This window comes from Lampetra fluviatilis, chromosome 4 (genome assembly GCF_964198595.1).
Source record: "Lampetra fluviatilis chromosome 4, kcLamFluv1.1, whole genome shotgun sequence".
In the NCBI taxonomy this organism is placed as follows: domain Eukaryota; kingdom Metazoa; phylum Chordata; class Hyperoartia; order Petromyzontiformes; family Petromyzontidae; genus Lampetra; species Lampetra fluviatilis.
Genome location: NC_136278.1, coordinates 29130996 through 29143970, shown reverse-complemented (window position 1 = coordinate 29143970; position 12975 = coordinate 29130996). Strand labels below are relative to the sequence as shown.

The window sequence follows — 12975 nt, the reverse complement described above, 5'->3', positions numbered from 1 at the left end:
CCGTCGAGCTATCATTTGTTCATAGCCAGGTCGCGAGCTACACAGCTCAGCGGTCAAACAACCCCCCACGGAGGGGCCCCCGCATCTAGCAGTGGCACTGACGACGGGCCGCACATGGGCCTGGCCCTTCCTTGTACACGGTGAGAGTGTGTGCGGCCGGCCGCCGGCTCCACCGCCCCCGTACCCCCACCGCAGGTGTCCATCCGGCTGGACGGCGCCAACCGGGCGTTGGAGTTCAACGCCATCGGGCTGCTCAAGGCGGCGGTGCGCGCCGTGTTCCGCGGGCCCCTCGTCTCGGCCGTGTTCGACCGCTCGTGGCACAAGATCGGCGTGAGCGTGCAGCAGCGCACCGTGTCGCTCTACGTCGACTGCCACCTCGTGGGGGCCTCGTCCATCGAGGAGCGCGAGAACATCGACATCGTGGGCAAGACGGTGATCGGCAAGCGCCTGTACGACAGCACGCCCGTGGAGGTGAGCGCCGTGCCGAGCCAGCAGCCCCCCCCGCCCCCTGCCCTAGCGGTGCAGTACAGAGAACGTCCGAATGCGGTTCGAGCCCAGCGTGTCGCCCTGGTTAATACCGCGCGGTGTTTAAACCGTATATGCATGACGCCTGCTTCCCAGCAGTTTCGTTGTCCTTCCCCGCACCTCTGATTAGCATGGTTGGCTACGTACCATGTGAAAGAAGTATGACATATATACACGAGGGTACATACAACCGCTTCGAAGCGGCCAACAAATTATAGTTACCTGTCACGACAAGCTTCTGAGCCACGCTAATCAGAAGTGGACTGCTAGCTGACTGCACGGACGGCGAGAGGAATGGAGTTCCGGCTTAAGGGGACTGCACAGGAGAATGAGTGATGTCCCACTGAGCGAAGGATGGGAGGGTGGGTTTGTTGATGGAGTGGAGGGCGTGTGCTGGAGGGGAGTAGAGGTGAGATCAGAGGCATATCACCAAGGTTGCGCCTTCCTGTGAGCCACCCTCTTTGTGGGCGATGGGAAAAATTGCGCGGAATTTGTAAAACGCAGGGACCGGATCGCTGTCGGCCTCGCCGCACGCGCGACACTGTGAGCGTCTCCTCCGCCGCGTCTCGCCGAGGCACGGCTGAGCGAGCGTGCACCCCGACTGCGGAGCGAAGAAAGAGCGGGCAGGAATTTCACAGTTGCCGTAACGCTCCCGCTGTCTGCTTATCTGTTTCCGCTGTGGCTTTTGTGCGACACGGCACGGCAAAAGTCTATCTGATGGGGGGTGGGGTGCGTTTTTGCCGCAGGTAATTCCGATAAGCGTAATTTAAAAAAAATCAGAATCTGAATCTTTATTTAGACTAGAGGAGGAATCCGATGAGCTATGAAGCTGTTCTTTTTACGGACGTCCAGTATGGACAGGTCAGCAAATTACAAAAGCACAAGATCGGCGTGAGTGTGCAGCAGCCCACCGATAAAAAAAAAATGTACAAAGAATGATAGGATCTCAAAACAGAGAAAAAGGTAAGCGAGTCACTTGATGTATGAATGAAATAAAAAAGGAATTTTTGGACGCATTTCAAAAATATTTTTGTCCATGATCCAGCCTTTGGTAGCCAACTGGCACAAAACGCGATCACCTCCGCGCGTTTCTGCTGAAGCCCCAAACCCAAGGAATTTGGGGTGGGAGCCATAGTTGGAGAGAATGACCTGGTAATTGGAACTACTGTGTGTGGGTCCTTTCCCAGAACTTGAGCAGCATCATAAAGAGCAACCCTACAGATACCTTTGACCCAGATTTCCTTTGCAGCTCTCTGGCAGTTACCAAAACAGTCCGCTCAAAAGCTCGGAATGTGTTAAATTTGAGTTCATTGAGCCTGCTTTTAGCTGATGGTGCAGTACGTGATGACCCTTTTGACTGGGTGTTTGACTTTTAAGCAGTTCATCTGTAACAGCATAGCGTCCTTGTAAGCCACACGGCTGGCTGAAATTGTTTATTGCCTTTTTTTTTTGCCCCAAATGGCATTCCATCCGAGCCCTGCTTGTGCTTGCTCTGTACACTCACCTTCAGAGAAATATTGCCCTTTGACCTCGGAGAATCGTGTTTCTGCCTTCTCCCGATGCTGGTACTGTTTGTGCTTGAGTGTGTAATGCTTGCGTCGCCGTACTCTGAAAGAGAGATAACAGAGGTGGTTTTGTATGCCAGTGTTAAAATAGAAAAAATATTTAGAAACATCAATGACTTCCATTTGTCTGTCCACATACAAAATATAGGATTAGTTCATCAGTATTCTTAGGTTTTTTCGGTAAAGTCACGTAGGTAAAACATTAAAATTAATAAAAGTAAAATAAAATAAAAATCACGACGTTTCAGAGGCAACACAAGCTTCCGTCTTCGAAACGTCGTGATTTTTATTTTATTTTACTTTTATTAATTTTAATGTTTTACCTACGTGACTTTACCGAAAAAACCTAAGAATATGAATCCTTGCAGTCACGAAAGCTTCAAATCTAGAATTAGTTCATCAGCCTTCTGGAGTGATGTTATCCAGCAGCGTTTGATTTGAAACACGAAGGCTCTGGACTGGATTCGACCTTGTACGTTTAATTTGAGGGAGCCTAGTCATGTATTTGTTTATTTATCGTCTATATGACTCAGAAACAGCGCATAATACAAAATGATAGCGATACGCATCGTAACTTTCATGAAGTTCTGAGCTCCAGAAAATATTTACCCACCCAACTCCCCAGACATCTGCTGTTCCGGGAATGGGGTCTGCGATGGGACGTGAAGCTTCGGGGGGGAAGGGCACCCTGGACAAAAAAATATATTCCCTGATAAAATAATTCATGCGTGCTTGTTATGTACATTATTGTATTATGACTAAATTTTTTATTTGAAGCTTTCGTGACTGCAGGAATCCATACTCTTTGGTTCTTTCGGTAAAGTCACGTGACTTTACCGAAAGAACCAAAGAGTGTGACTAAAATTGTATTATGAGAATAATACAGTTAGGAGCGCACAAGTCATCATAACTAAGCACAGAATTAATTGATAATGAGAATACCGTAATCATTTGAACGCTGTGGCAGTTGTCATAAACTCCACCTCCCCCCGTTACCCCCCCCCCCCCCCCCCCCCGTTACCTCCCCCACACACACTGTTATACCTCTCATTACGCCGTCTGTCTAAACGTGCGATCGCTTCTGTATGCCCGTCTGCCACCTCCCACCCCTTCCTCCACCACCTGCAGTTTGACCTGCAGAAGATGGTGATTTACTGTGACCCCAAGTTCGTGGAGACTGAGACATGCTGCGAGCTGCCGGGAAGCCAGGTCGGGACACCCCTGGACACCTTCGCCCGTTCCATTGCGATTAATCGCGCTCGCCCTCTGATCTTCCCGCAGCTTTCCCAAAGCGCTGGGGCGCACAATGTCCATTGTCGTGGATGATATTTTCTTTTTCTTCCCCCGGAGTCATTCACCGTTCACACGCATTCCATCACGCCGCGCCCCCGCCTCGCCGCACTGCATGGGATAACGGCAGGGGCATAGTCGTTGTCATCATCAATAGAGGAACTCTCTCATGAATGATATTAGGCTCGGGTTATACCTTCACCATGAATGAAGTTACTCGTGGAAACGATGATTTTGGTTATGATAGTTGCTTTAACATCACTTATTGTGATGGTGGTGGTGGTGGTGGTTGTGGTGGTGGTTATCAGTGGGGAACTGGTTATTCAACATCGATCCCTGAATTAGATAATCTATTAAAATTAATTCTCCTTTTCATAATGCACGCATCGAATCGTGCATTTTAAGAATGGATTATTTGAGCTTTGTAACCTCGTGTAATCGCCTCATGTAAACGCTGCAGCTGTCATGCAGCAGTGGACTTATCAATGCTGATGATTATGATGATAGCCAGGGCTGTCCATAGAGGGATGCGAATCCCACCGTGGGTGCCCCCCTCCCCACCTCAACGCCTTCGGGAAGTACCACATCTGACACTGTTACATTACGGACCCCCCCCCCCCAAAGCGCGGGGGGCCCCTCTCCATCTACCCTAGGGACAGCTCTGATGATCAACTATGGGAAGAGACTCTACGCCAGTGTTTCTTAATGTTTACTGCAGCCTTGCACCCCTTTGGTTCTCAATCGTAACAAAAAAATGTACAATGTCAATAAATACATAGGGGGTTTGATGAAACAAAGTAGTTGTACTTACGTGCCCGTTCTTAATTTGTGTTTTCGATGATTTACCTTCGGACAAAAAATCTGGCCATTTCTCGCACCCCCAGAAAGGGCATCTCGCACCCCCAGGGGGTCAGTGCATCCCACGTAAGAACCACCGCTCTACACGAACAACCGATGACAATAACTAAAAAATGTGTTCTTGATTCAAATTTGAAACCCCAAATGATTAAGGTAGAATTTTGGGGGGTGTGGGCGGAGCGGTGAACCAAGTGGTGATACTTAAGCACAAGCAAATTAAGCAACAAGCTTAGAACTCAAAGTGACTCAAGGGGTCCCTGATTCGTGGAAAAAAATAGGGGTGCAACAAATATCAGCTCGAACTGAGACGCTAATAAACGTAAAAGGCAAATAACACGCAAAATGATCTTTCTCTGCACACAGCCCTCTTCGCTCATCTCATTACTTCTCGTTATTTTTTCCACGTGCATCGTCATCATCATCATCATCTCGCTAAATCTCTAGCCTCTTGTCTCAACATAAAAAGAGAGGAAGAGGGACCCAAAAATAATTTCCACATAAAGTCCCCCCCGACCCTCAATTTGGCGAGCACCAACATCACCGCTGCCACCACCACCGCCGCCACCACCACCACCACCACCGGCACCACCGACGACAACGACGTCGTGAGGGCTGACACGTCGTCCCGCCGTCCGCGCGTGCAGTGCGGCCCCGAAGTCGAGTTCCTGCCGACTCTAACGCCGCAAGTCCACAGAACCGTCGCGCCGACACCCGCCGAGGGCGTGGACGTCATCACGGCCGTCAACTGCTCCTGCCCGCCCGGCCCTCCCGGCACCAAGGCGAGCTGCCCCCCCCCTCTCCGCCCCCCCCCCAACCCCCCTCCAGCTATGAGCACTCCTAACAATCCCACCCTTCGCCCTGCAGAAGAAAAAGTCAACAACAAAAAACATTTACCGTGGAGTTTCCGAAAGAAAGGCTCCCAACCGCCGCTGAAATTCCACGCCGTGGGGCCGTAATCAAAGGCTGCTCTCTGCGGGTCGCACCGACGGCTTTCACCTTGGCACGCCGGATGGCTGTGCGCGCATTGCGGTGGCAAGGCCCACGCTGCCTGACTGACACCACCACACAGCTTGGCTAACGGCCAAAGCACGCGTGCAAACGTGTAAACGCGCGTTCACGCAGTCGCCTTGCCCGCGCTAAGTGGATGTTGGCACGTCGTGTCGTACCGTTGATATATGTCCGTGTGCATTTGGAACACGCATGTGGACAAGGCGAGGAGTGAGACGCGTCTACCGAGGAGATGGACAGACGGGATCTTGAGAGATGGCTACGGCTTGGGAAAGCCATAATCCTGCAGTGGATTTATCATGGCTGATGATGATGATATATATACACACGTTCAGTATATCTGTGGGGGGAGCGGAGGTGCAGTGGTTCACAGCACCACGCGATGAACCCGGTTATCTTGGTCACATTGCCAGCCACTGCCAGCATCGGTGGCGAGTGATATATGAACCTGGCCAATGTTCTTGTTTATTCCGGTTCGTGTTCTTCACCATGTTATTGAATCCATACCAACCACTGTTTTTATTCAGTGTATAATAACAATAAACTATATCGCTTCACCAACTCCGCGCTGACCATCATGGTGACGAACACCCAAACAACCCCCATGTTCCACGTGGAGTAGAGAGGCCTTCATCTAGGAGTCAATTGACACGGGGCTCTACATTTTTAGTAGTACATGATTGCTACTGTGTTAACTACTATTTACAGTACATCCACACACAGGTAAGTACATGGTCGTGACATAAATAATATTAGCATTTTACTAAATATATATTTATTTCCAGCTTTCCAGTTCACTTATTTCGTTCAAATAGCAGATATTTTTGTTTTATCAATAGGCTGGTTAGAAGTTCGCATACGTCCTTAAAAAAAAACATATGCTTCTTGAAATAAGTTTCAGAAAATCAGGCGGATCGTTACCTCGCAGGATCGTGTGAGGTGGCGGTCGCTTCTGAGAGGCATCCACACAGCAGTTGATCGATCGTGGCCAATGCTGAGATGACAGAATAAGCATCCAGTCAAAATTAACTAAATGTGATGGATCCCAGCCAATCGCAGATGGCGACGATTGCTGCGACGAGGACGCTGCTGTAGACGCAGAGAATAAACCCACAGCGGTACACAATTCCGTTTTTAACAGCAAAGTGTGTACGTACCCTCAATAATTATTTTTAAATAATGGCAAGTTTACTGCACTCATTTGAATAGCATACAGAGCAAGCTTTGGCTGGGATAAGTTTAATTATTTTTGCCTGCTCCGAAGAGAAACTAGTTAATTTTTTTTTGTCAAGTGGGTTTTGTGTTTTTTTAAGAACGACCGTGACTTTTTTGTTATTTGTCGACTGACTTGTTACCCGAGGTACAGCACGCACACAGATCGCGAGCATCAGCTGTTGAGTTGAGTTTGCGTGCGTGTGCGAGTGCCGCCACGGAACCCGATAATGGCCTGACCTATTATCATTACCAGCAGGAAAAGGGGGCATTAATGATCCTTGTCTCGCAACGATACCTAACACCTGCTTGGAATTTCATTTCACTTTGCTCAGGGTGAGCGAGGCGATGGCGGTCTCCAAGGGCCAGTCGGACCAAAAGTAAGTCGGGGCGTGTGTTGTTTTTACTTCTCATATTTGTAAAACTTGGCAGCAAAAAAAACACCCCCCACATCCGTAGCTTAGCTACTGTACCTACAGCAGCAGCAGCAAGTCAATTCTGTAAGCGATGAGAAAAGCCCATTCACTGCAGGAGAACAACGCAAGCCAGAATGCTATGAGTTTCAAACAATACGCAAAAAGTGTGAAGACCACACAGCCATTGTGCGTATGAGCAAACCATCCGGATTCCCTAAAGAAGTGCATTGTGGCCCCTCTCGTCTTAGGTTGCCGTCAAAATGAACGTAGCTGCAGCCTCTCCGCATAATGCACAGAGTCTGTGCTAAATGCGTAATCCACAGGGGCTGTGTGATTTTTACACATTGTTGCGTGTTGTTTGAAACTTAGCAGCAGCAGCAGAGCAGTCCAGCGGCTACCGGCTACTTTGCCGCTTAATTGTTTGCAGATGGAATGTGCATGTTGTGCCCATGCTGTGTTTGAGGGCTAGATCCTTTTTTGTTATTTTAACAACCCTGTTTTCCTTGAACGTGCTAAAAATACGCACCTCCTCACCCGTCACTCTATCAGATTCTGTGCGTGCGGGAGAATTCAATTCCTCTTCTGTCCTCGCTGCATTCGAAACTACGCTTGCAGCATCTTAGCTACAACAGCAACAACAAAAACCGGGGCATATTGCGGGAAGAAGGAATGTCGCGCAAAAGTGGTAGAGGGGTGAACTTCGTGTAAATGCATTGTCCCGAGCGGTGTGTTATTTGCGCAACTGACAGAAAAAACAGTGCAGGCTTGCACGTTTTCCTCATTTCCCGGGATATCTAAACTCAAAGGGAGGACGTCCCTGGATAAAAAGCCAGGACGGGTCGCAACACGTTGGCCCAAACTCATCGGTGGGATGGACCAGAGCGACTGTTGGATCAATGTGACACTCTTGTCTTCTTGCTCCGTCTCTCTTTATTTTCCACACAGGGGGGCACTGGAGCACCTGGCCCTGCTGGGCTACTTGGCATCAAGGGAGAGAAAGGGGAAGCGGTAAGGGTGCTGCTACGCATCTCATGAGTTGAAGAGAAGGGCACAAACTGTGGGGGGGGGGGGGTAGAGGCATTTCATCGGGTCGCGCGTACAGTTGCCACGAAATAACCTTCTACGATATGACATCAAATTTGACAAATCAGTTTCCCATAGCTCTATTATTTTACTTCTTTTGTTTAGTGTATTTGTTGTTGCGCTTTCCTGTCGTCATGGTACGAATGAATATTACAAGCAGAGTCCGCCTGCTGTATTTTTTCATCTGTGTTGCGATCGAAACGTCGTGATTTTTTTCTTATTTTATTATTTTTCTTCTATCTACGTGACTTTACCGAAAGACCCAAAGAGTATGAATATTACATTAACGTTCAATGGCTGTTCGCTTAACCTTCGCCTCCTGTAAGCATTCTTATCATTACAATCTGTCACCAAAATGCTACCCTAACAATAAGGGAATAAAATACTTATATGCACTCAGAAAATAATGATATATAATCGCCATGCCGTCAAGAACTCCGAGAAGCATTTTGAAAAGCAGTCATTATTGAATAATACCCCGTTAATTTAAATCTTTAATTGAGTCTTGTTATTTCTCGAGAAAATATTTTTTTCAAGAAAAATAACACGAGCAAAGATGATTGCCAATATCTTGGACCTTACATTGCACGATACGTCAGAGCATCGATAGCTCGCGACAACCCCTGCCGTGCCTAACTGAATAAGCAACGCGTTGAATAACCTTCTCCTGCACTGGTCTGATCTGCCCTGTGCTGATTCCTGAAGGCTGCTGCAGCCCACACTTTTTTTGACAATGACTTACGGATCGATGCGAACATTTAACTTTTTTTTTTCTAGATTTGAAGTTTTCATGACTGCAAGGATCCATACTCTTTGGTTCTTTCGGTAAAGTCACGGAGGTGAAAAATCACGATGAAACGTCGTGATTACATTTATTTATTTTATTGATTATTATTATTATTATTATTTTCTTCACCTACGTGACATTACCGAAAGAACCAAAGAGTATTTAACTTTTTGTAAAAAAAATAAAAAAATGTCAAACGTTACGGTAACAATAATTGATAATAACGGGAGAGGGGTGGGGCAGTGGTTAGCGCACTGCGCTATGAATACGGCCTCCTTTGTTCGAACCCCGGCCTTGGCTAAATATCAGCGGCGAGCGATGTCTGAACCGTTGCCGGCTCTCCCCCTCCTTCACATCCTGAGCTGATCAGCGTGGCGACGCACACTCGGCCTGCCCCCATTACCGACACGGCGAGGGGAGGCTTTTATCCAGCAGTGATCTGATGAAAGACTGTAAATTGTTTACTGTTATTATTATTATTGTGAACAAAGGATTGCAGCAAGCAAATGTTAAACTTTTTACAAGCTCAACAAAATACATCGATGTTAAGGTTAATGTGATAAATAAGAATATATTCCATGCTTGTAATGTCCCAGTGCCTTATATGTTTCTAACCATAAAATTGTATTGTGGGAAAAAAAAAAAGTGTCATTAAAATGTGTTAGTTGGAAGAGTCATAGGCATCTATAGAGTAAGTGGTTTAACAGTGCCAGTAAACACTTGTAATTGTAAATGCACTTGTTAAGAATATATCATTGCCAATATAATTCGTGTTTATATCGCTTATATGTGTGCGCATATATTGGTTTGCATGGGCCATATAAAATATCAAACTATCTGCCACTGTTGCCCATTACACCTTTCGTTTATTCAGGTGCAGCCATTTTTATAAACACGGGGTTTTATTTTTCGTGCTGGCCTCAGTTTTATGGTCTTCATTTAAAATATTTTATGCAACGTTAAAACTTACAAGGTTTCAGTGGCTTTGGCGATTATTTATTTGCACGCATGCAATTTTTTTTATGACAGCTCCTGGCATAGAGCAACCGCTTTACTCGTTTTTGCGTGTTTTTTTTCATTAAAGGGCAGAGTCATAAGCGCCAAAGGTGAAATGGGACAAAAGGTAAGATTGTTGTTTGTTTGCAAGAGTGAAAAAAAAACTTGTAAAGCGGTATTCGCGCGCTCCCTAATGTACGTGTGCACGTTGAACTTCTTTCGCACCGTGCGTAGCCAACCGTGCTAATTGGAGGTGCGGGGGAAGGACAACAAACTAAACACAAAAGCAGTTTTACGGAGAAAGAATGACTCAGGGGCCAGGAGGAACCACCGACAAGTGAGCAAGGCAGCCACGCGGTTAGCCGGCACCCACATTCCTCCCCGAGCTCTGCCCTCCGCTGTATATTACGAACAAAGACGGTCACCGCATGGCGTGCTTTCAGATGCGCTTTGCGGCCGTCTGGAACACTCTTCCTTCCGATATTGGGAAGCCACTGGAGCGATGCATTTTTAAATCTACATTGAACAATTCGTTATTTTCCAACTGCTTTTTTTGTTAACTTTATTGTCCTTCACCCGCACCTCTGATAAGCGCGGTTGGCTACGTATGGTGCGAAAGAAGTTCAACATACATACGTGTCATTGGACAATTAATTCGTGTTCACATGTGGGAGTCGCGTGTCGTTGTCTTAACAATGGGCACTACCATCTCTTCCAAGACATCTGTAAGAGTAGCCACACACTCTCTAGTGGGCTTTCTAGGGCCCCCTCTATAGTAGAGGTCCTTCTGCCAGCAGTGGCATGAGTATGTAATGTCAGGGATGCACCTCTGCTGCTTGGTAACATGAGAGGCTTTCACCCTTTTGTTGTTGTTTTTTAAGTATAGCACTCATAAAAAGAACCAAGGAATATGAATCCATGCAGTCACGAAAGCTTTCAATCGAAACGATTTAAGAATTTAGTTCTTGAAAATATTTACATATTTGAATGTAGCGCCTCTCAACATCTCTGCCTCAGATTCCGCGCGCCTCCGATGCGCACGGTTGGCTACGTACGGTGCGAAAGAAGTTCAACATACGTGCATACAAACTTGCAAAGGCCCTGGTTCAAAAGTGAAAAAATTAAAATTTTAATCCAAACAAAGTTCTATTTTTGGGGGGATTTTTCCAGTTAAAGGAATAAACACAACTATCCATTCAGAAATATGGCAGCTTTTTAGCCCTTCGAGAAGCTAAGTAGAATTAACATCAGTCACTCACAACGGATATATAACATATAATACGTAAAATTAAACAGACCTATATTCATTAAGTCTTTATATTGGATGCCAGCAATTCACAGAGCTTCGCTTGTACCATTACTGGCATGAGAATATTAAAATGCACAGCTGTGTGAATGTTGGTGATAGCTTTCAAAATCCTTTGGCATCAAAAATGAACTTTAGTATTTAACGTTTCCTTGTTTATTATATTTATTCCATTTTTTTTTACCATGAGAGAGAAAAAAGTTACACTCGTGATATTATTATGAAAATGCATCCGGTCCTGTGAAAAATAAGGTGAATGGAAAATACTCTTAGACTTAAGAGCTAAACTCACTTTCAAGGAAACAATAGACTAACAGTTCTTCATTCTTGAAAGAATGTACGTATGCCTGGTATGCATTGTGGATGGGCTGCCTTTACAACTGAGGGATCAGAAGGCCAACCTTTATTTCGGGGTTCGCTCGAGAGATGCTGATCCTTGATGGAATTACAGAGCATCTTTTTTTAAACGAGCACACAGCCGTTCTCACACCCTTCGAGTTTTACAAGTTCAGCTGTTGGGCTTATTATGTGGCGGGGGCGTCAATCACTCACGTCTATTCGAGCCCACCTCACTGCCACCTTTGCTGTAAATTCTAGATTTGAAACTTTCGTGACTGCAAGGATTCATATTCTTAGGTTTTTCGGTAAAGTCACGTAGGTAAAATATTAAAATTAATTAAAGTGCTTCAGCCGCACCGAACCTCACAAAAATAATATTCAGGGCCTACCTTGGCTCCTCTCACCCACAACCAGTATGTATACAAATATTTTTTTTATTGGTATTTCTCTCACTTGATACAGCTATCGTGCTGTGACGGTTCCACCTGAAGACGGAAGCTTGTGTTGCCTCCGAAACGTCGTGATTTTTATTTCATTTTTATTTTACTTTTATACATTTTAATTTTTACCTACGTGACTTTACCGAAAAACCTAAGAATACTTTGCTGTAAAGTTCGTCACGTGCCTCCCTTTGTCGCAGACGAATCACGAAGCGCCATTTTTCTGAGGAGTTTCTGTAATGGTTAGCGCAGATGCCTCTGGTAAAGCTTTCCTGAATCCCCGCACTTCTTGCCCAGGCAGCAGTTTAAGTAGGTGCTGTGTGGGGGTCGCTAGCCCCCGAGATCCCTCCCTCGGTACCCCTAACGGCCGGGTTAACCTCATTACTCGCCCCCTCGCTGCTAGGCGAACCGCTGCTGCGTTCTTCACCCATGGGGTGAGAGCCGTCGCTCCAGGATTCTCCTCCCCCGCGGGTCCGCGTAGTAGGCATGTTTAATTACGTACGCGCACACCCACACACAGCTCTGCGCGGCACTCACTCAACCCTGACCACTCACGCTAGGATCGCGCACCTGTATTATACACGTCGTGAACGTGCGCGCACACACGCCTACAGCTCCACACGCGATACCCACTCTTGCGCCGCTCTGCGCCGCGCTCGCCGCTCACGTTATGATCGCGCACCTGGAGTACGCTGATTACGCACGCCGCGAGCTTACGCATACACAGTACCACACGCGTTCACACTTATAACACGAGATCACACGAGGCCACGATCAGCTATTAATGATTTATTATCCGCTACCTGGAACTAGATGTTAAATCAGTGAGTCGACGAGGCTGGCCTACGCTGATACCTCTATACCTATTCCCGATTTATCTGCTATGATTCTAATTCACCTTCTTACTCACTGTTAAGTGTCCACGGCGGTCCGCTGATCCTTGTGCTAACAGCGTACCTCGGTGCGTCGCACGGACGTCCGGGTCGCTGGCTGGAGCTGTGTCTCGTCGCCTTGCGCTGGAGTAAGAGAGCTATTTCCCCTTTTTGCCCCACTATTTATCCTCCCTACATCAAAGGGAGGCTGCGCTGAACAATGGGCTCGTGCACCTCGAGCCCGCGCACGGCGGTTCCGGCGCTTTTGATATGCTAAT

At 46.8% G+C, this 12975-nt stretch overlaps 1 protein-coding gene across 1 annotated transcript in view; it reads left to right on the top strand.

Moving 5' to 3' along the window:
• Window positions 1-12975, top strand: part of LOC144931407 (uncharacterized) — a 168005-nt gene that overhangs the window by 28733 nt on the left and 126297 nt on the right. The window contains exons 6-11 of the mRNA XM_078855213.1: window positions 196-471; window positions 3219-3299; window positions 4883-5017; window positions 6794-6838; window positions 7820-7882; window positions 9829-9867. Coding sequence (XP_078711339.1) covers window positions 196-471; window positions 3219-3299; window positions 4883-5017; window positions 6794-6838; window positions 7820-7882; window positions 9829-9867 — 639 coding nt within the window. The remainder of the gene's footprint in view (window positions 1-195; window positions 472-3218; window positions 3300-4882; window positions 5018-6793; window positions 6839-7819; window positions 7883-9828; window positions 9868-12975) is intronic.